At 36.8% G+C, this 24,706-nt stretch overlaps 1 protein-coding gene across 10 annotated transcripts in view; it reads left to right on the top strand.

The window, feature by feature from the left end:
* The window catches only part of GLCCI1 (glucocorticoid induced 1), a 116,346-nt gene extending 94,278 nt beyond the window's left edge, over window positions 1-22,068 (top strand). For 8 of the 10 annotated variants that reach the window (XM_084977094.1, XM_084977089.1, XM_084977092.1 and 5 more), the window contains 3 exons: window positions 731-941; window positions 17,903-18,023; window positions 19,190-22,068. In XM_084977094.1, coding sequence (XP_084833220.1) covers window positions 731-941; window positions 17,903-18,023; window positions 19,190-19,535 — 678 coding nt within the window. In that variant the 3' untranslated portion in view covers window positions 19,536-22,068. The remainder of the gene's footprint in view (window positions 1-730; window positions 942-17,902; window positions 18,024-19,189) is intronic. The other 2 variants (XM_084977087.1, XM_084977088.1) reach the window with 1 other exon arrangement.
* Window positions 22,069-24,706: the final 2,638 nt, after the last annotated feature.

Here is a 24,706-nt window from a genome sequence, read left to right on the forward strand (position 1 = left end):
GAGTTCCTGTCATGGCTCAGTGATTAATGAATCTGACTAGGAACCATGAGGTTGCAGGTTCAATCCCTGGCCTAGCTCAGTGGGTTAAGGATCTGGTGGTGCTGTGAGCTGTGGTGTAGGTTGCAGATGCAGCTTGGATCCGACGTTTCTGTGGCTCTGGCCTAGACCAGTGGCTACAGCTCCAATTGCACCCCGAGCCTGGGAACCTCCATATGCCATGGATGCGGCCCTAGAAAAGAAAAAAGACAAAAAAAAAAAAAAATCCTCTACTGAGTACTAATAGAATGAAGCTCTTTATTAGAAATTTTGGGTAAGTTTCAAAATCTGTTCCTCACTTATAAAAAATTCAAATAAGAATGAGCAAACAGAAATCCATAACTGTGAGTATGAGATTTCACTTTTCTTACTAGTAAGTCAAAGTGATTTCTTGAGCATTTTGATTAATTCATTCAGCAGATGTTTATTAAATGTCCGCTGTGTGCCAGACATAGTGCTAGACATTAGGAATACAGTGGTAACAGAAGCCCTTGTCCTTGAGGAGTATTAAGGAAGTGTTGACCTAATGGTAAGTGGCAGAAATTAAGATATAAGATCGGTATCTTTATTCTCTGAAGAATCAGTTATGGTGGCTATAATAGTGGAATATGAAATCAAAAGAAATGCCGCGTGCTCTCTATATGGATGGAGTGTGTGAACTGTCACTGACGTGTAATGGTTGTTGCTCTTCCAGCCTTTGGATATCCCTGATGGTCGGAGAGCCCCACTCCCTGCTCACTACCGGAGCAGCAGCACTCGCAGCATTGACACACAGACCCCATCTGTGCAGGAGCGCAGCAGCAGCTGCAGCAGTCACTCACCCTGTGTCTCCCCCTTCTGCCCCCCGGAATCCCAGGATGGCAGCCCTTGCTCAACAGAAGATTTACTCTATGATCGTGATAAAGGTGAGAAGGAACTCTCCACCTAGAGGGTTTGTCATAGGGCCTTGCTCATGATTCTTTCTTTGTCTTAGACCATTACATCACCGTTTTTCTTTTGTTGAATGGTGGGATTGTAAAAGATTGCTTGATCTAGGTTTTTTTTTTGTTGTTGTTCATTGGTTTCGCATACCCCTTCTTCGTGACGTTCACAAACATCTTCCATAAATGTGTCAGAGAAGCACAGCGCATGGTTCTAAGAGCTCATGAAAGCTATAAAGTGGATAAAGTGGAGTGGGTACAGCTTCACATAACACAGTTTTTTTCTCTTGGTATTGTCTAGAGTTAAGGATGCTTATGGTAGAGTTTATATTTCTTGAGCCTAAGGTTAGATTTTGTAATCAGACTGATTGGGGAGAAAGTAAATTTCTAAAAACTCTGTTGGAAGAATAGAGTTTAACAAGTACTTGTAGCAAATCAGGGATTATATTATACTATGTAGGTAAATTATTAACTAACACCGATAAGAGGGCCGAACACTTGGGAGTTCTTATTGCCTGTCAGGCCCAAAGTATCTGCCTGTTTTCTTCTGTTCTCATGTCAGGCACTTGGCTACCACTGTCCACTCTCTTCTTTCAGTTTCTAACCAGACACAGAGGGCAGCAAAGACTGCCAGCCTTCACCTTCCTAGCTACTTTCAAAGAAACACTGAACTTCCTTTGTAATGCACTTATAGCTTCTCATTGCAGAGGAACTGATCATAGGCAACAAAATTAAAAAATATGGATGGGTTCAATCCCTGGCCCAGGAATTTCCACATACCATAGGCATGGCCAAAAAAAAAAGGAAAAGTTTATAGAATCTTATAGGATTTTTATGATCCTTTTCCTGATTTGACCCCACTCCCCTTAATTTGTTTTATTTTTATGTATTAACACATTTAAAGTGCCCAGATAATAAGTGCTCAGCCCCCCTGTATTTTTACACATGTATGCACTCATGAATCCACTTCCTGGATCAAGATATGGAACATGTTCAGCATCCTAGAAGGCTCTCTCAGCTCTCTTCCCAGACAGTATCCTTTCCCCTCCACCTGAAGTAACCACTGTTCTGACTTCCAGCATCATAGTCTAGTTTTTCTCTGTTCCTGGATTCCATAGAAACAGAATGAGGCAGTGTGCATTCTTTTGGTCTGGCTTCTTCATTCATCATTAAGCCTAACTCTCTGCTTAGATGTTAGATGAAAGCTACTTTGGACTTTGTCCTCTGCTTTTATTTCTGTGGGTGGCTCTCAACAATTCCCCCCCTTTACTTTCACTCTTTCCTTATTTGAAGGTTGGTGAACCCTCTTCCTGGACCATTAAGGATGTATTGAAAGTGAGCCTTAGTTAGGCATCTCTGCTTTAAGTGGAACATCTCCATTTTGGAGGCCATCAGACTAGGAAATTTTCATTTCACTGAGGCATCCTACCACAGCAAGCACCATTAATCCCTTCCTCATAGTTTTACTATGAATATTTCAAAGAAAACACCTTGCTTCTAGTAGAAGTATTTGTCCTGAAGGTAAATGGAAATGCTAAATAATTATAACTTGTTTTAGGCTTCACAGGTGGTAAATGATGAAACAGATCTTGTGTGATTGATTCCAAAACCCATCTTTTTTGTTGCACCAATAGAAAGGATAAGTGCAGACCACTTTTGCTACTTATTCACACCTGTAGTTGGGTCAAAATGAAAAGTAAAGAAAATAGGGATGATAAGGTTAGACAGTTAATTCTGGAGCTTTGTTTTCTTCTAAGTTTAACTGTGTGGATGATTGAGAGGTGCTGAACTGAAAGGGAGGTGTATTGAGAAGATGATAGATAAGTTCTGTTATGGTAAACTGGTGGTAAGATTGCCTTCAGAGATTCTAAGACACTATTTGATGAGGCAGATAATATGTGGTTTCTCAAGTTCAGAAGAGGTACAACTTAGATCCTAAGTTTAGGATAGGATATGTTCTTTACTGTTCTTTTTCCCAAAGAGGTAGAATCTGCTTTATTATGAGAAGTTATATTCATGTCACCCTCTGCAAGGTATTTTGCAGGAGACATTACATCAGTAGGTTAAGAGCTGCACTGACATTGGGACACAGGAATGGATTTGAGTCTCGTAAAGTTTTAGACAAAAAACTTGCTTTAATTTTAAAGGATTCAGTAAGTGGTAGCTGCTCCTGTAAAATAATCATCATTATTATTACTTGTTAGCTCCCAGTGCCTTCAGGAAAAAGACAAACTATTTACTTTTCCTCTGCAACTTAACCAAAACCTCCCTCTCTGGCCTAATTTCTACTGATGACCTAAAAATCTAAATTCTTTTTTTTATAGCTTTATTAAGATATAATTGACAGATAACATTGTGTAACTTTAAGGTGTACAAGGTGCTGATTTGATCCACATGCATATTGGGAAATATCACAATAAGGTTATTGTTGTGTGACCCTTCACCTCATATAATTACCATTTTCTTATGATGGTAAGCAGGTTAAAGCTCTCCTCTCATAGCAGCTGTCAAGTATACAACACAGTATTAACTATAGTCATTGTGCCACACCTTAGATCCCCAGAACTTACTCATCTTATAACTAGAAGTCTGTACCCTCTGACCAGCACTTCCGCATTTCCCCACCCCTCAGAGCCTAGAGGCCACTATCTTACACTCTGTTTCTATGAGTTCCATGTTTTTAAGATTGCATTTATAAATGAGTTTACACTTTTCTCTGACTTATTTCACTCAGCACAATGCTCTCAGGGTCTAACCATGTTGTTGCAAATGGCAGGATTTACTTTTTGTGGCTGAATAATATCCCATTGTCTGTGTATATATAGTCTCTTTATCCATTCATCCATCCATGGACACTTAGCTTGTCTCCATATTTTGGCTGTTGTGAATAATACTTCAGTGAACTTGGAAGTGCAGTTATCTCATAATCTGAATTCTGACTGTTTCTGAGATAAGTTAGACATTTTCCTAAGACTTTGCCCTTTTTTGGTGTATTTTTCTCTATGCCCTTTTATTCTTTTATACCAGATAGCTGCCTGCATAACACAAATATCTTGTCTTTCTTCTTTTCCTCTTTTTTTTTTTTTTAATGTAAAATGCAAACATTGGTCCAGGTCATCTCTAAGGCCAAGAGTTTTTTCCTAACAGTTAAATGTTTTTTTTTCTTTGTAAAACAAGGTGATAATACTTGTTTTCATATCTCCTACCATTATTGGGATTAAATCAGGTATTAGATAAAAGTTCTTAGCACAATCCTTGTTACAGAGTAAACACTCAATAAATGGCATGAGGTGTGACCGATACTGATTTTGATGAATATTTCTTTGGAAATTAAGGAGATCACAGAATCATGTAAGATAACTTTTCTGTTTTCTACAAAACTATCTCAGGTTGAGAATTAAGACATGACATAGGTTTCTTAATATATATATATATATACACCACATATAGCTCTGAGTTATTACTTTGTGACTAAGATCAGGTTTATGTTACTGCTCCCTGTAAAAATGTGTCACCTATTACACTGTGCAGTTGAAAGTTCTTAAATCAGCTACCATCTTTGTCAAGAGAAAATTCAAATAGCACCTGTATCTTTTATATATGTATGTGTATGTATACATAGATACATGTATTTTAGGATTGGGAGTGGAGGCTTATGTATTTCAGCTGAGTTTATGTTTCTGGTGTATTTAAGAAATATCTGTTGAGCCTCTGCTATATGGCAGGCACTTTACTGGAGAGTGGAGAAATAGAGATGAATAGATAGCTGTCTTTAAGGAATTTATAGTCTAATAGGGAGTAATAGTAATATAAACAAATAGTACACTATTATGCCAGTATGTTCAGAATACTAAAAGTACAAAGAAGAGGGAGTTGTCAGGTTTATAATTTCTGAAACTTAGGTATTTAAGTCATTCAAACTATAGAATAATCTCTAACTCATTACTTCTCTAGGGACAGTCCAATATTTTCTAAGATACTAATTCTAGCTTCTAATTGACATTTTTTCCACAATAAAGCTTAATGGTTTCTGTATATTTATTTCCATTAAAGGAAAAAAAAAAGGAAGCTATACATTTCTGAGATAAGGTAGACCTTTTCTTGAGACTTTGCCTTTTTTGGTATATTTTTCTCTAGGCATTATTAACTGTGAAAACAATTGATACTATAGTTTTGTAGTCAGCTAGGATTGATTTGGAGTACCTGCATATCCTGTAGTTTCTGTTGTAGAACAGCCAGGTCAGATCTCCTTAGATGCCTGGATTGGTGTGCACAGGAGGGGAGGGGGTGGCCCGTAGGAATGTAAGCTCTGACGGGAGTGTGCCAGTGAGCTGATTATTTTTCTAGTATTCATCTGCTATATACTTATCTTTTTCCTGGCAGTATTGTTTCTACTTATTCCTAACATCTGTTTTTCTCCGTGAAGCATGTATAATTTGAGATCTATAAAATAATTTATGTTGATTAACATCTTGGTTTTTCTTTGGCTATTTCGACTGCAATGCCAAGACAAAAATACTTTGACTTTTGAGAAAGGTCCAACCATTAAGAGACCGTTTTCAGGTTTAATTTTTTGGTTTTGATGGGGCCTGGGGGGCGGTTGCCGGATTTTTCCAGTGACCTAAAGACTGAAGGCATCTGATGACATGTGTGAAGTTGCCAGGCTAACTAACCTAATAACAAATCAGGTCCTGTATTTTGATCTATGTGGAGAATTCAGGGATCTGATCTTGAAATCTTCAGAATATACCCAGGATAGCCTAAATTCCTTTACATTCCCATGCCCAAAATGCAAGGGAGAAAAACCATCATTTATATAATATAAATGGCAGTGTCAAGTATTAGTTCTCTTAGCAGCTTGATCAGTATTCCTTGATGGTAGCTAACTGGTGCTGGGCAAGCCACAAAATCTGGACTTCAGTCTGCCACTTATAGTTGAGCTTTGGCGCAGTTCACATAGGCAGTTGTTATAAAATTCTGTAATTTTGCAAGATATTGTGGAAACATTGGTTATTCTAATCATGAAGTCAATTGAACCACTCTACTCAGGCCAACTACCAAGAGTTCTATTCCAGGAATATGTAAATTGGTTACTTGGAGCTTGGAACTTGTTTAGGATTTTCCCACAGGAACAATGTATATTATGTGGATAGAGTTTCCAAGGCCCAATTCATATAAGCCTCTTTAACCCATATTATGATTCAACTCATAAATATTTCTAAATTTGAGCATTAGGACTAAACAGCCCATAGACAGAGGAGAGGGGAAAAAAAAGTATTATCTTTTTATGGTCTAGGGCTGACCCTAGGCAGACTTGTAAATGAGACTCTTCTTGACTGAGGTCTTACTCCTTTCTACATAACATTTTAAACTCTATTTGCATTTATCTGTAGGGCTCTATTTCTTGACATTCTTTGACCTTTGCCCTTATCATACTTTAACCCTCCATCTTCTAGATAGCCCAATCAGGCAAGATTTTGTGGTGCTTTTCTTTTTGTGGTTTATATTCTGAAAATAGGTATGTTGAATATACTTCTTTTAGCTGTCACACCTTAAAAATCACTGTTGTTGAGCTTGAATCTGTTTCTTGATCAAAAGATTCTCCCCACATGATTCTAGAATGCTTATTTTCCTAGAAGAACCTCTTGGTGTGAAATTACGAAGAGTATAGAAATATTATTCCAACAAAGAAGTTATTCCATAGGTTAAAAACTGAACTGTTTCAGAAATATGTCCCTAAGATCATCTTCCTGTTTTGCGTTTTCAAGATAATATCTAAAGTTATATGTATAACCGTTATCTAACGCATGTAAGAAAAATCCAGTAAGTGCATCTCCCCCGCCCCTGGTTTTGGAAAATGTTTATAATTGCACTAATGGAAGTTGCTGTGCTAGCTTTCTGTAGATGAGTTACTATTCTTAATTCAAAATTAATTAGTATGCAGCTCAGTTCTAGCAGTTACATCCCAGAGTTAAGAGCAAAAGTAAACCAAAATTTATCAGAATACCTGCATATATGATTTCACTTAATCTCCTATTATCTATTTACAAGAATGTAAGCTCCACCAAGAATAGGTAACTTTATTTTGCTCATTGCTTTAGCCTCAGCAAATAGACAACACTGTCTATCACATTAGCATAAAGAGTGCTTAGTGGAGGTTTTTTGAGTGTTCCTTCTTTATGGTATATCCACTTTTTTAAGAATGTATTTTTATAGCTGTGTTGAAAACGTTCGTGTCTTTTTCTTTAAAGTGTTAAGTTATATGTGTTAGCCTTTTAAGTGTTCGGGAAAATATGATGATCCTCCCTGCTATAGCCATCCCCCCCAAATAAGACAATAAAGAGTAACCACTCTGAGATTTAACTTCGTTATGATAGGCCTCTGGTGAGAAGAAGCCATGAAGTTCATACTTCCTGTTGACATTAGGGGAAAGGAGGTAACTTCGCTAAAACCTATCTCTTCTCTGATCATGACTGGGGGAAAAGAGGGTATCAATTTGGCTAGAGGAAAGAGGGATATGTTGAATTTTTTCTCCCTGTTATCTTTTATGTTCCTTTAAGAGGAAATATGGATACATAGAAGCCACTCTTTCCACTGTGTCTCCTGGTGAGACTAAGAGGTCAGGCTCAATGAAGCTGTTGGCTAAGCTACAAAACTCCACTAGGTAGAAGCATGAATGTTAGATTGGAAGGAACTTGGTCATCTAGTCACCTCCTCCCATCTCTAATGAGGACACTAGAGTGGAGGTAGATCAAAACTTAGTGAGGCAGACAGCATGATGGTAATGAACTCTGACTCTGGTACAGTTGGTTTGAATTGCTGCTCTGCCACTTACTAATGTGTCCTTGGGCAAGTTACTCAAGCTCTTTATATTTCAGTTTCCTCACCTGCAAATTAAAGAAAAGATGGTACCTGCCTCATAGGATTGTTATGATGATTAAATGTGTCCAGGTGACATTGCCTTTGTTATCGTGTATGAATAGAGCATGGTCAGTATTTTAAGAATAGGGAACCTAAGGCTTAGAGAAATGAGGTTATCTTTCCTAAATTCTGTGGAATCCAGATGCCCACAAAGATATTCTGTAGGAACTTCATACTACTTCTTGCTGCCTTTGCAGGAGGAATAGCTGTTATACAAGCATTCAGCTATGAAAGAGCCTGGTGTGTGGAAAACAGCAAAAAAAAAAAAAAAAAAAAAACAAACTGTGTGGCTGGAGCATAGGAGAAATGGTAGGGAGTAGAAAGCAGTGAGAGTGGAGATGTAGGTAAAAAGGCCACTATTTCTTAAGGACCTTATAGCCTTGCTAAAAGAAATGAGCCAAGCAGAGATCTTTTGTCGCTTAAAGGAGACGACCAGCTTTATCTTTAAGGATAAACAGAAGTGGAGACACAGCAGGAGGACAAGACAAGATATCCTGGTCCTGTGTTTCCAAACTTAGTTTATTACACACTTTTATCAGCAATTTTTAATCTGTACATATAATACAGTATATTTCTAAGTTATGTAAGTACATAATTCAATCCACAAATGATATATGTCCTAATAAGCTTACTTTTGTATTTTTAGAGAGTAAGTAGGTATAAATGTTCTCCTGTTTTCTTCCTGCATGTCAGCAGTTTGTTTAGTGTACCTCAGTTGGGAAACCACGGGTGTAGGGCTAAGATGAGGAGGTTGGCAAGAGCAAAGGAATTGAAAGAAATGAACTGAAGAAAGAATTAAGTAAATAAATAACAGTATTTGGTGGCTAATGAGATGTATAAGGTAAAGGATGAGTAAGATGAGGATAAAGGCAAAGTTCTAACAAAGTACTAGGTGGGGACATGTAGGAAATAATTACCAGTGAATATCAGTGAAGGAACAGGCTTTAAGGTGACTGTCATGTAAGTTTAAGATTGCATTTGGAGAGTTAAGAATCTGGCATTGTCACTGCAGTAGCTTAGGTCACTGCTGTGACACAGGTTGGATCCCTGGCCCAGGAAATTCCAAATGCTGTGGGTGCAGCCAAAAAAATTAAAGGATTTCACTTGGTTATCTGCCTGAAGATGTTATAATACTATTTCCCTTTAGCAAGAATGGGGGGGGGGAGGAATACTGAGTTTTACCTAATACATAGCATTTTGCTTTACCTTCTGTTTCGCACATGGATAAATGCTCAGTAAATATTTAAGTGAGCATTTAAAATTATACTGAAACTTTTAATAGAAGTTTTCATTTTTCCCCCATTAGAATACTTTAGGAGCAGTTTAATATAAACAGGTTTTTTTAAAACTGATGTCCCTAGAAATTGATTCATTTAAAAAGCTCAAGAATGTAAAAACAAAGACTTCATCAGAATGATTTTCCTGAGATCCTTAATTACATTACATTTTAAGATATAAAATATTCTGGGTAATCCGAAATTTATTTTCAGTTTATTTTTCTCATTGTAATTTATAAGAGGCCTGATTTTAGTCTATAAATTGGTTTGAAGACTGTCTTCAATAGAGTGATTTGCTTTCATTTTAAACTGCCATGTCAGAGGGTCAGACCCAGAGTGAGTGGTTCACATTCCCCTAAGAATCCAAGTGAGTGGTTAGCATGTCAATGACGCCAATTTTCAAATTTCAAGATAATAATAAGCAGTGTTGTTCTGCATATCAGGATTATGTTTGCAGAAAAAGCATTGTACTTATTGTGAGTACACAAAAACAAAGGAGCAACTATAATTTGCCTAATTTGTAAATCAATATCAAATCAGTGAATACTTACAGAATAAGTGATTAAAATATAAAATACCTTCCACATATGGCAAATATTTAATTAATGGGTATAACATGTGGAATATAAGTCTCAGTTATACAAAACATAGTCATGATCATTGTACAACTATAAATGTAATAAATTCATTGAGTAAAAAAAAAAAAAAACACAAAGTAAAAAAGGTTATGATGCTGTTTTTCCCTCCTTACCTTGAATGCTGGTCTAAGGGAGATCTTAGCCGATGTCTTCTTTTATTAAAATTCTATAACCCTCTCATAAAAGGTTGACTTTGAAATTATAGAGGAACCTTAGATTTGGGGTTTTTTTTGTTTGTTTTGTTTTTTTATCTTTTGTATTTTTAGGGCCGCACTTGCGGCACATGTAGGGGTCTAATTGGAGCTGCTGCTGCCGGCCTGTGCCAGAGCCACAGCAACGCTGGATCTGAGCCGCGTTTGCCACTTATACCACAGCTCACAGCAACACCAGATCCTTAACTCACTAAGCAAGGCCAGGGATTGAACCAGAAACTTCATGGTTCCTAGTCAGATTCATCTCTGCTGTGCCACGATGGGAACACCTAGATATTATTTATAAAAGCCAATTGTTCTCCTTAATCTTTCACAGTTTGGTCTTGGAGTTCACAAAAAACACAGGCTTTTCAGTATAATTAGTAATGTCCACTGGCTCCAAAAGTTTGTTGTCAAAAAAATGCTGTACAGTTGTTTCTCCTGTTTTCATTAGGCTATCAAATCATACTACATCTGATAATTTCATTTCCTGAAGCAAAAGTATTTTTTAAGAAATGTTATTGGTGTATGTTGATTTGCAGTGTTGTGTTAATTTCTGATGTACAGCAAAGTGATTCATCTGTACATAGACATTTATTCATTCCCATATAGGTTATCACAGAACACTGAGCAGATTTCTTTGTGCTATATAGCAGATCCCCATCAATCATCCATTCCATATACAAAAGTGTGCAATTGCCAATCCCAAAGCCCCAATCCATACCTCCCCCACTTCCTCTTTGGTAACGGTAAGTTTGTTTTTGAAGTTTGTGAGTCTGTTTCTATTTTGTAAATAAGTTCATTTGTATCATTTTTAAAAATTCCACGTATAAGTGATATCATATGATATTTGTCTTTCTCTAATTCATTTCACTCAGTGTGATACTCTGTAGATACATCCATGTTGCTGCAAATGGCATTTCATTCTTTTTTATGGCTGAGTAGTTTTCCATCATATGTATGTCCTATATTTTTTATCTGTTCCTCTGTTGGTAGACATTTAAGTTGCTTCCATGCTTTGGCTACTGTAAATAGTGCTGCAATGAATATTGGGGTGCATGTATCTTTTGGAATTGTGTTTTTTCTGGATATATGCCCAGGAGTGGGATTGATGGATCATATAGTAGTTCTATTTTTAGCTTTTTGAGGAACCTCCTCATGTTTTACACAGTGGTTGTACCAATACAAATAAATACACTCCCACCATCAGTGTAGGAGGGTTCTCTTTTCTCCATACACTTTCTAGCATTTATTGATTTTAGAATTTTTGATGATGACCATTTCGACTGGTGTTAGGTGGTACCTCATTGTAGTTTTGATTTGCATTTCTCTAGTAGTTAGCAGTGTTGAACATCTTTTTATGTGTTTTTTGACCATCTGTATGTCTTCTTCATAGAAGTGTCTGTTTAGGTCTTCTGCCCATTTTATTAATTTCACTTAATTTTATTTTTTAATTATTTCCCCAATACAATTTTTTTCTACTATACAGCATGGTGACCCAGTTACCCATACATGTACACATTTTATTTTGTATATATATACCCCAGCTTCCTAATCCAATCATCTGTTGATGGACATGTAGGTTGTTTCCATGTCTTGGCTATCGTGAATAGTGCTGCAGTGAACATGTGGGTGCATGTGTCTTTTTTAATATGGTAGTTCTGTGTATAGATTTCTAAGTCACCTCCATACTGTTCTCCATAGTGGTTGTACCAGCTTACATTCCCACCAACAGTGCAGGAGGGTTCCCTTTTCTCCACACCCCCTCCAGCATTTGCTATTTGTGGACTTATTAACGATGGCTGTTCTGACTGGTGTGAGGTTGTATTTCATGGTAGTTTTGGTTTGCGCTTCTCTAATAATCAGGGGTGTTGAGCATTTTTTCATGTGCTTGATGGCCATCTGTACATCTTTCTTGGAGAAATGTCTACTCATAGTTGCTCAGGTCTTTTGCCCATTTTTCCATTGGGTTGTTGGCTTTTTTGCTGTTGAGTTGTATAAGTTGCTTGTATATTCTAGAGATTAAGCATTCAGTTGCCATTTTTTGATTGGGTTGTTTGTTTTCTTGATATTGAACTGCATGAGTTGTTTGTGAATTTTGGAGACTAATCCCTTGTTGGTTGCTTCATTTGCAAATATTTTCTCCCATTCTGTGGGTTATTACTTCATTTTGCTTATGGTTTCCTTTGCTGGGCAAAATCTTTTAAGTTTAATTAGGTCCCATTTGTTTATTTTTGTTTATATTTTCATTACTCTTGGAGTGGGATCCAAAAAGATACTTCTGCAATTTATGTCAAAGAATGTTCTGCCAATGTTTTCCTCCAACGGTTTTGTCATGTCCAGCCTCACATTTAGGTCTTTCATACATTTTAGAGTTTATTTTTGTGTATGATGTTTGAAAATGTTCTAATTTCATTCTTTAATGTAGCTGTCCAGGTTTCCTAGCACTACTTATTGTAGAGACTGTCTTTTTCCCATGGTATATTTTTGCTTCCTTTGTCAAAGATTAATTGACCCATAGGTGTCTTGGTTTATCTCTGGGCTTTATCCTGTTCCATTTGATCTATATTTCCATTTTTGTGCCAGTACCATACTACACTAGAGTGTAGCTTTCTAGTATAGTCTGAGGTCAGGAAGCCTGATTCCTTCAGCTACAGTTTTAAAAGAAGTGATTTTAATTCAGGCATAGTTGCTATACAATATTTTATGTGACACGGATGTATAATATAATGATTCAGTTGTTCAAGGTTATATTCCATTTACAGTTATTACAAAATATTGATTATATTCCCCATGTTGTACAGTATATCCTTGTAGCTTATTTTATAACTTTCAGTGTGTACTGTACCCCTTATTTCCCTATCTGTATTGCCCCTCCTCACTTCCTTCTCCCCACTGATAACCACTATTTTCTTCTCAATATCTGTAAATCTGCTTCTTTTCTGTTATATTCAGTAGTTTGTTGTATTTTTTAAATTCCACGTGTAAGTGATATCTTAAAGTATTTGTCTTTCTTTGTCTGACTTATTTCACTTAGCATAATACACTCCAAGTCCATCCATGTTGGTGAAAATGGCAAAATTTCATTCTTTTTTGTGGCTGAGTAGTATTCCATTGTGTATATATTCTTCATCTTCTGCAAAAGAAGTAATTTTAATACTAACTTAGTAATTCTGTTTAGATCCTATTTAGTCCATAATTATGATCTAAGCTGGCATACTTTTAATTATGCTCTTTGTGTATCACTGAGTTTAGTGTTGGTTGAACTCTATGCTCTTTCTCAGCCTGTAATTATAGCTTTGAAAGAATAAGAATTATATTCTACTGGCTCTTGTGCACATATAATAAAAATATTTTCTTTGTAGAAGAATCTTTAGAGCCTATATACTTTAGGCATTGGTTTTGAAATTTCAGGATGATAGTTCTCTTTATGCTAAAGGATGCCATCATGAACTGGCAGAGTTCCTGCTAGACAGCCATAAATGGGGAATCTGGTACTCCAAATGTTCCTCTGCTTCCACACCAGACACAAAATCTTACCTTTATATACCTGAATAAAGTTAGAGTGTGCAGATCTATTAAAAGTGACATTTATTTTATTCTCTTCTGCCAAGAGAATGTGGGCATTTAATTTCTGAGTGGTTTACTTTTGTTAATTTATAGATTATGAATGATGCATTTGTTCTAGTATTATAATATTGAGAGCTTAGTATGTTTTAGGTACACACATCTTTCATAGCCGTTATATCAACAGTTACTCCCATTTTAGAGATCAAAGGCATCAAACTTTTCCAAGGCCATGCAGTTAGACCTAGGTAGAAGTCAGGTGGCCTGACTCCAAACCAGTGTTTTAACCTTTTCATGATTGTTTCTCAAACTTGGCTGTACTTCAGAAACATTTGGGAGCTTTACAAAAAAAATAAAAAAATAAACCCACATTTCTGGGAAGGGACTTATTTAAATCAGAATCTCTTTAGGGATAAGGTTTGGATATTGACCTTTTATTAGTGTTTTTAAAACATCTTCTGATGAGTCTAATGTGAAACCAGGGTTAAGAACCACTGCTCTGTAATTACATTGCTTATTTTAGAATTAACTTCACTTAATTTGATAAAGTAATCTGATAGTAGGAGATAATGCACATATAAAGACTTATCGCTAGAATAAGAGCCATGGCAAAGATTTTACATACTTTCTGTAGTTCCTGTCATGGCTCAGTGGTTAATAAACCCAACTAGTATCCATGAGGACGCAGGTTCGATCTCTAATCTCACTCAGTGGGTTAAGGATCCAGCATGAGCTGAGGTGTAGGTCACAGACGTGGTTTGGATTCTGTGTTGCTGTGGCTGTGTTGTAGGCCAACAGCTACAGCTCCTATTGGACCCCTAGCCCTGGAACCTCCATATGCCGTGGGTACAGCCCTAAAAAGCAAAAAAAAAAAAAAAAAAAAAAAAAGATATTACATACTTTCCTACATACATGAAGCAAATTAATATATGTCATTTTTTTATACTAGATTTGTGGGCCATATAACTTAACATACCAGAAGTAATGAAGGCCATTTATAAAGAGAAATTCAAAAACCTCAACCTATAAAAGCACATAAAATGAAATCTAGTTTCTATATGGAATTTTATATTTTTATAATATCTAACTTTTCCAAGCTTTAATTCATTATCATGTGTTTCAAAGTATTTAACAAGCTACCTATATCTTAATGGTAAATATGGTACAAATGCATAAGTATAATCTTTTATAATAGAATAGTCAAAAGATTTTCATACTCAATTTTCAGATCTAGGTGATTCTGTTATAAAATATAGATGAGGAGTTGCCATTGTGGTTCAGCAGTAATGAACCCAGCTAATATCCATGAGGGTGTGGGTTCAATCCTTGGCCTTACTCTGTGGGTTAAGGATCTGGCATTGCCATGAGCTGTAGTCTAGGTCGCAGATGCGGCTTGGATCTGGCATTGCTGTGGTTGTGGCATAGGCCATCAGCTGCAGCTCTGATTCAACCCCTAGCCTGGGAACTTCCATATGCCACAAGTGTGGCCCTAAATAAAGAAATAAGATGATAAATAAGATAAATAATCATATTCATTGCATTTACTTTCATAATTCATATTGGTTATGAAGTTAAAAGAACATAAGTTACGTTCAATTTACTCTCGATTACATGTCTGGTTATTATCCTACTGTGGGATAACAGAATGATAAAATCTGTCATGCTTGTGAACAAAGGGATTGCATTAAGATTACCTTGAGATTTCATCCTCAATCTCCTGAGCAGGCACATGCTCACCACTTTATAATGCTCTGTTCCTGAACTGTGGTCATTAAATTCTGCAGAGTTCTAAATGTACAAGTTAGATAACCAAGTCTGGAACAAGTAAAGTAGGTTGTTAATATGAGTTGATTTTAAAGCATACCATTTGTAAAGCAGAAAATATTTTGGTACAGTGTTCATTCTTTTTATGTTAGAACTTTTTTAAAAAAATCACAGAATTTTAGAGTTAGGAATGGCAATTCCTTTAGTTATTACATGGAAGCTTCGGCAGTTGTCTTAAAGTTTATGCAACTATACAGCTTGTGACAGAGCTAAAACCTCAGGTAGTTGTCTCCATTCCCTGTTCCTCTTTGAACTCTATCAGTTTGCATATTTACCTGAGGAAAAACCCCAGATTGAGCAAATGTGTTTATGGCTCCAAATTTTTTTCTTTCAAGCTTTGTCTTTCTATACCACCAAACATTTATATATATATATATATTCTCAACAAAAAACAATTTTTATGGAAAAGGCAAGGAAACATAATAGCACTAAATACTGTCCTGGGATAGCAATATATTGTGTCTGTTTATTTAAACATTAATCACCCTCTTCCCTGACCCACCCCCACAAAAGGTCTTTAAAAATATAAGCCTCTGAAATTAGAAAAATTATAAAAAGAAAAATTAATATTTAATTCATTGTAGATTGTTAATAGGAAGACAGTTTTGCAGATTATCCAGTTCCCATCTAAGTTTCCTTTCTGCCAATGTTCCTTGAAACCATCAACAATGTTACGAGAGAAATCATGATGATGTAGCAAGAAATAGAACACAGAAGACTGTAACTGTGGCCACAGTGACTTTCCTTAAATAGTAACAGGGTGGATGTGTGCTGACATGGTCCTACCCTTGCTGATAGCAGAAAAAGGCTTGTTAAAGGCATGGACCCTGCATGCAGTGAGGCCATGTTGTAACCAGCCGTCATCCCCAGGGAGGCACCACATGCCCTGGCTACCTTTCCATGTGTGCCTTTGGCGTGGCTTTCTGTTGTATGGATAGGAACCCAAGGTCAGCCTGCATTTTTGGTATTATAATGAGTTGAAGGACTCATTCTCATTAGTTTTTGACTGTGGACCCGTCTTTTTGGTCTAGCCTAGCTCAAAGAGCAGCAAACTCAAACTCCAGTCAGATTAATGATGTTTTGCATCTACCTAGGAGAAAAAATTCATATTCCCTCTTCTCCCTCCCATTTGTTTAAGGAATACAGAATAAATGTTAAATTTAGGAAAATCCTCAAGTCTGAAGAAACCCAACTTAATTTCTTCCAAGAGACTCTACATAATCTGTATGGACATGTGCAAGAGTAGTGATGGAGAAACTGCTTTTCTACGTTTCCTAATAATGGGGCCTTGTTATTTAGAAGGCGATGATTTCCCAGCCAGAGATATGGCCATATTCAAATGTAGGCACACGTCTGTATTCCCAAGACTTACCTAGTTGCTCTTTGAATCATTCACTAAATACACTATACGTGTGCCTCAAGGGTCTACTTTCTAAGCATATATTATACTTCATTAATGATGATTTAAAAAAAAAAAACCTCCCAGTTACCTAGAGTCTGAATGTTGGACTATGTGCTATATCCTAATCTAAAGCAACTTATTAAAATTGTGACAACTGTAATTACGGTACTAATGCCATCTTTCAAAATATATATGATAATAATACATTCAGTAGATCTTGTGCTTAGTATTTTAGCAATGGGGATTGGTTTGCATTAAGTCAGAATTTGTTTAAATAGGACTATTGCATTTATACAGGTATGTTACTAACTTTACAACTTGGCATCTTACAAAGATAATGACACAATTTGGTGAATTTGAATTTCCAAAATCCTTTGCCAGGTAGGAAAAGGAGAAGTTGCATATAGGTTTTATGGCTTTTCATGAATAGACCATTTCTTTTTGGTCAAAAGCACGAAGAAAACATGTTAGGTAGAGAAGTTTTTAGGTCCCTCATGCTTCCAGCAGCAAAAATACAAAGAGTGCTGAAAATTTTCTTTAGACATTTTAAAGGTAAAATTCTGAGCATCATTGTTTTCACTGTGGGCCAAGGCAAAGTATATTATGTGTTAAAAACCCATTTTTCCCTGCATACATTTTATTCATGGTGTTTAGTCAAAGTAATATTTTGCTAAGAACTTTTTAAATGAGGATTATTCCACGCATTAAAATTTTCAAATTTCTAAACTGGTTGGACAGTGAGAAAATATAGAGAACCCTCTCTTATAAGCTCTTATAACTCTTCTGCATGGCCTATATGCATAATACCCCATTTACTTACATTTCTGAAATACATGATGCATTTGTTTTCAGAATTACACCTCTACTTTACTCAAAATACAGGTTTCTGGACTGAAATATTTGCTTTTTATGTTCTGTGGTATGACAGATTACTATTGCATTGAAACTTTTATAAGAAATGTACTACCTGAGGATGTTAGAAATAGCTTTGCAATAAAGGAAGCTCTGTGGTGGAAGCAAAGGGGCAAGAGTGGATAAATTGTGCAAAAGGCTGCTTGTTTGGAAATCAGATTTAATTTTAAAGAGCTTTCAATCACTAGTTAATATAACTGCTTTAAATTTACAGACAGTGGGAGTAGCTCACCGTTACCCAAGTATGCTTCATCTCCCAAACCAAACAACAGCTACATGTTCAAACGGGAGCCCCCAGAGGGATGTGAGCGAGTGAAGGTCTTTGAGGAAATGGCGTAAGTAATGTCTTTTCTGTCAGCTGGGATCTGCAAAGCTGTGAAGCTTTTTACTGAGACCAGTTGATTACAGATGAATCAACTACTCCATCCAGCTGATAATGTGTTTCAGAAGCAAATTATGAAAAGAGAATTAAATAGGCAAAAGATCTTACTGAAGGAGAATTTGAGTCTGTACGCTGGAAATATATAAGCTAATACAAGGAAACTTGGAAATTCATCCTTACTACCCTAAAAGGTCTATTATTTAATCATTAAGAATTTTCCTTTCAAAAGCTCTATTAACTTAGATGGCTAAGAAAATAGACATTTAGCAAAGTGAGTACCCATGTGTGGCTAGCCTAACGACAGTGACCCCACAAGCCAGAGGGAACTCGCTAACTCGTCTCCTTCCCTGTAGGCACATCTAGCCATGTGAGGCCATTGAATTTAGACTGTGCAGATTTTTTTCTTTTTGAAATTTTAATATATATAAATTAGAAATTCAAGGAAAAAGAGGTTCATGCCATAAATACTTTTGAGGAATAGCTCAAAAAGAGTGTGTGGCCCTTGGACTTACTCATCCCTTTGTCCTAGTGCAGGTGCCTAGTGGAGGCTGCTTTACTCTTGCAACATAGAAGGGGACAGAGAGCTGTCTTAGAGGAGTGGATGGTTTAGTTCCTGGGAATGGGAAGGGCTTGTGGACAACGCTTTGTTGGGCTGACTGACTCTTTAAGAAACCACTGAACCTTTTTTCCTGATCTGTGTTAGTAGAAGTATGTACAGAGATGCAGAAAAAGGAGAGAAATGCTTAAAACCAAATCTGTGATTGGGTAGTCCCTCTCCCAGTGTACTTAAGAGAAAAGGTCATTTTAACCTTGCATGATTTTCAACTATAATGTAGGAGGTTTCCCCACATTCCTAAATGAATGAAAGTAAACTAATGATCTCTGGGATATTTTATCGGCCCAGTCTTTTTGAAAATCCTTTTGCTTCAAATACTACCCCAGTGCTGTGTACATCAGTAGTTTGCCAGCTGACTTGTGCTATGGAAGATGTTTACCACTCCGTATACACTTAACTCATTCCCTGCCATTCACATTTTAGCTGTTTTAGAGAACTCAACTAATTCAGAAAGTGGTCGACTTGTTAGTGATTGTAAACCTAATTTTGTTTTATGGTTTTAGGTCTCGTCAGCCTATCTCAGCCCCTCTCTTTTCATGTCCTGACAAAAACAAGGTTAATTTCATCCCAACCGGATCAGCTTTCTGTCCTGTAAAACTTCTAGGCCCTCTCCTACCTGCCTCTGACCTGATGCTCAAGAACTCCCCTAACTCTGGCCAGAGCTCAGCTCTGGCAACCCTGACCGTTGAGCAGCTCTCTTCCCGGGTTTCCTTCACATCTCTTTCTGATGACACCAGCACAGCGGGCTCCACAGAGGCCTCTGTCCAGCAGTCCTCCCAGCAGCAGCAGCTCCTGCAGGAACTGCAGGGCGAGGACCACATCTCCACTCAGAACTACGTCGTCATCTAACGCAAGGGGGGGAGCTGGCCTCTACCCTGTGTTCCATGGATTAAGAGCTAGATCTCAGACATCTATCTGCATGGAGTGACAAACTTTCTGACACCACCGACAACAACAAAATACTTCTCAGCATCATAAAGTATCTCTTAACACTGATCTTGGCAGGGACGGAACTCCTATTCAGCAGTTTTTGTGGAAAGCAGTAATGCTTGCAAAATGTGTATGTCATTCAGCATTTTAAGTGGAGACTATGCATTTCATAGAATGTTTGACAGATTAGTACTGTGTCCTGTGTTTTGTTCCAAATTCTTCAGTATAAATAAGCTCTATATCAGAAAGTTGCCTGTCTAAATAGAAAATGTCTTGCTGTGTTTTGTCCTATGGAAAAATACTGTACTTCAGGATTATGTTTACAATTGATCCAGGTGTTTGTTTCTAACTTCTGTAATACATACAATGCAAAAAAATAAATAAATAAATGGCCACAACAATTGCACAGTGCCCACCCTATGGCCTAGCTTCAGGTACTTCAGTTGAAGTCTAAACTCAGGTAACTTGGAATGTATATCATATTGGGATATTAACCATTTCACAGCTAAAAAGCTAAAGAGGGAACATCACTCTCTTGCCTTTCCTTATTTTATGCATTTCTCTTTCCTCATTACATTCCACATTCTTAGAAGTGCATTCAACCCTAGGAGAACGAAAATCCTGAACATGGGTGAACATGAGGAGAACCAGCAAATAGGTGATGTCTGACATCACTTTTGTTATGTGGTTACAAGTAAAACAACTGTTGCATTCACTGTTTCAACATGTATCCATGTGGCTTTTTTTTTTTTTTTTTGCAAGTTCAGGTGTTGCTCAGTTAATGACTGTTACAGTGTTGCAAATAAAATGTCCAGTACTAAAGTGTACAAAAACATTCCACATTGTGTGTGTGGAACTGAGACAGGAATATCTAGATCTGATTTCAGAACAAGTACGGTTTCGCAGGGGATGGTTGAGGTTTTTTGTTTATGTTGGCCATCAGGGTCATGAAATGCTACTGTTCTATCTGAAGGCATGTTAACATTTAGTTTCTCCTTTGGAAATTCTTTAATTTGCAGGTTAAGAAATGACACACTTTTGGTTATTGTTTTCCTCGAGCAGTTTAGGTGCATCAGTTGCATTTACATAGAGCATTACATGGGTCTCAGAATTCAACATAAGTCAGCAGGGTATTTGGTAACTTACAAACACAGTAGTATGAAGCTCTCTCATTTAAGCCTCTCATAGTAATACCATGCATAGTTCTGTAAATATTTTGGATGCACAAATTAGAGCATAAGCCCAAGGAAATAGCCTAGAACCTACAGACTCAACCTAACTTCTCTAAGTGTGAAGAGAGCCCTAGGTATTCCTGATTGGTTGTGGAAGAGCCCAACAGCAGACATTGTTTTCTGCAGCACGAAGAGAATATTCAAAAGCAAAGAGAAGTTTCTGTATTTTCAGTCCATTGATTTCAGTTCAGTAAAAAAGAGTTTTTTCATCTACACCTAAAGTGTATGGCACAATTTTCTTAAGAATTAGGGGAACAAGGTGCCTACAGTTACAGGAACGTTTCAGTTCCTTTCAGTCATTCCTGGGTTTTTCTTTATTTTCTAAGGAGGTCAAAGAAGGAAGAGATGATAAAGCAACACCATTGTTTTTTTGTTTCTTTTTTTTAGAAATGGTATATTTGTGTATATGTTTCTGTGTGTATGTATTTTGTGTATTATTTTGTCATGATCCCAGTTATCTTCTTTCCACCAAAGTTTGCAGTAATATTCTCTCCTGAAGGTGCATTTGGGCTCCTTTAAATTAGTCAGTGTTATAGGAGACTGTCATGGAAAAGGACTCAGTTTACTTTTGCCATTTTCACAGGGGAACCTTTTAAAACAATCTCTTCAGCAGCAGACACCTTTAACCCTAATAATCTCAGGCCTTGATGAAAATACTATATTTTGTAGATTATGGTTAAAGGGAGAAAATTATTAGTTCTGTAAGATAAATGTGAGCTCCATTAACTTCTGATATCTGGTTTAGCATTACATAATGTGTTGATCTTATGCTCTGCTTTTGTCCAAATAAGATGCAATAGTATCAATATCAATTTCTGAATGATGGACCGAATATGCTTTTTTGATGAAATCTGATGTACGATATTTATAGTGACATGTGCTTTTCATTTTCTCATGAGAAAACTAAATATTGTGTTGTACATTTGTTCTTAGCATATATTAAAGTTTTGAACCAAATGTGTTAAAGCTTATGCTTTGCCATGTAAATTTCCCAGAAGTTGTTGAGCTCAAATGTATCCTACACCCAGCTGTAGAAATTTGTCAGAAATTGTTGAAATTTTGTATATAGTTGTACTGTTTAATTCTAGCCACTGCGCTAAACAGTATTTGAGTTACCATACAATATGGCTTTACACAAGGAAATGTGTGGCTTTTGTTTTGTATTTTTTCAGTATAGAAGTTCCTGTGTCTTATTTAAATAAAGTTATTAGTAAAATGAATAGTTCACATATGTTTTTGGAAAGACTGGGCTGTTAGCCTCTTACCTGACAGGGATAAATTCAGCCCAGGAAAAAGGCAGTGCTCAGTACTCACAGAGTTCCTGACCTGCAGCTCTGGGGCTGTACGTAATCTTGCTGGATCTGATTTCCACGGCCTGGATTCCTCTTGCCATTTGATTTACACTTTCCATCACAAGCTAAGAAGCTAGATGTCCAAAGTGCCAAGTCTTTTCACCACTCCCAGCTGTGAGCACCTTAAGTAGAGAAAAGATTGTCCCCCTGTCATTATTTTATGCCTGAGAATTATTTATGGAGGTAAGTTTTATAGGGTCAGTGAAACCATCACAAAGGAGATTGCAGTTAAATTTTTTAACTCTTCACTCTATGTTTTATGAGAAAAGGAAGAAGAGCTTTACAGAAAAAAGCTGTCCTACCCAGTTATCCACAAAGGGTCATCATAGGCCATGTGGTGGCTTGAAAGCAAAAACTGTGAGAAATAATCTACCAGCAGTGTATTCTTCATTGCCAAAGCACATCTCACCAAAGAGATTGATAAGATTTGACTTTAAATTGAACTTTTAAATGGCTATATAGTAGCTGTGTTTTGGGCTTTAAAAAAGTGAAACAACGTTTTAATAGCTTGATCAGTTGTCTTCTTCAGGACAGTATATGATTTAGGCAGGTAATTTATCCACGTTCTCAAAGTTAACTCTATTACAAGTGAATGTGATGGAAGAGCGGGATTTTTAGCCCCACCTCTGCTCAATTTGATCAGATAATAAGCTTAATATTAAATGGCACTGAGAAACAAGTCAGTATTTGCAAAATCATACCTAAGAATGAGGAAGGGGAAATTAGTTATAAGAACTTATGTATGTTTAACCTTATGTTAACTAGAAATAATCACATAAATTTATTTATGAATGTTGCAAAATAAACGTTTGTCACAGCGTGAGGTGAGGTCCCTTCTAGGTCTGAGGTTCTGTTATGCCCAACACATTCCCTACTGCTCTCTAAGAGCATCTGAGGAGCACCTCCTCTCAGATAACTTGGCTCATTTCAGCTTCAGTGATTAAATGGAATGAAGACACTCTCTTGTCCCTGTCATTCTGAATCAACCCCCTCTTTACACTCCTATTCCTCCTATTTCCCAGAAGACAGGGACTAGAATTCTGTCTTGAAGTTTTCTCCATCTAAATCTCTCAATATTGCCTTTGTGTCTTCCTGTCATATCACCACTAAATACCAAGCTGCAGAGACATGGCAGTGCCGTATTAGATAGCTATGCCATGTGCTTGAATTTCTTTTGAAGTAGGATTCTAAGGCCGGGAAAATAAATCACTACATTTTCTGGACTTCAGATAACCTGTACAGCTGAAGACCAGGAGTCAACCACCTACAGCCCATGAACCAAATCAATCCCAATATCTATTTTTATAAATAAAATGTTACTGGAACAAAGCCATGCCCATTTGCTTAGACATACTGCCCATGACTATTTTGCTGTACTATCACAGAATTAAGAGACAGTCTGGCCTACAGTGCCTAAAATATTTACCTTCTGCTCCTTTACAGAAAACATTTACTGACCTCTGCCACAGACCAAAGAGTAAACTAGATGTACATAACTTGTGTCATAAACATGGCTGTTTTAAAAATATGCCTACAGTCTCTTCAGCAAGTGGCATTGGGAAAGCTGGTCAGCTGCATGTGAAGTTAGAACACTTCCTCACACCACACACGGAAATAAACTCAAAATGGCTTAAAGACTGAACTAGAAGACATGACACCATAAAACTCTTAGGATAGAACATATACAAAACATTCTCAGACATAAACCATAGCAATGTTTTCTTAGGTCAGTCTCCCAAGGCAAAAAAAAAAAAAAATTAAAAAGTTAAAAAAATAAGTGAAACCTAATCAAACTTAGAAGCTTCTGCATAGTGAAGGACACTGTCAACAAAACAAAAAGATAACCTACAGAATGGGAGAAAATAATAGCAAACAATGTGACTAACAAAGGCTTAATTTCCAACATTTATAAACAGCTCATACAGTTCAGTATCAGAAACAAAAAGAGCCCAATCAAAAAATGGGCCAAAGATATAAATATACATTTCTCCAAAGATGACATATAGATGGCCAATAAACACATGAAAAGATGCTCAGCGTTGCTAATTATTAGAGAAATGCAAATCAAAACTACAATGATCACCTCATACCGGTCAAAATGGGCATCATTTAAAAGTCTACAGATAACATGCTGGAGAAAGTGTGTAGAAGGGGCTTGCTCCTACACTATTTGTGGGAACATAAATTGGTGAAACCACTATGGAAAATAGTAAGGAATTTACTTAAAAAACTAAAAATAGAGCTACCGTATGATCCAGAAATCCCACTCCTGGGCATTTAGCCAGAAAAGACAAAAACTCCCGATGTGCATAGCAGCACTATTCATAATAGTGAAGGTAAGTGTCCATCAACAGATGAATGGATAAAAATATGTAGCACACACACACACACACACACTGTAATATTAGCCATTAAAGAGAAACAATGCCATTTGCAGCAACATTGTTGGACCTAGAGACTATCATACTAAGTGAAATAACTCCAAGAAAGGCAAATATATGATATT

Source organism: Sus scrofa, chromosome 9 (assembly GCF_054392235.1).
Source record: "Sus scrofa isolate SSC_HxYL_T2T_F1_AM1 chromosome 9, Sscrofa_HxYL_maternal_Yorkshire_Landrace_v2.0, whole genome shotgun sequence".
Lineage (NCBI taxonomy): Eukaryota > Metazoa > Chordata > Mammalia > Artiodactyla > Suidae > Sus > Sus scrofa.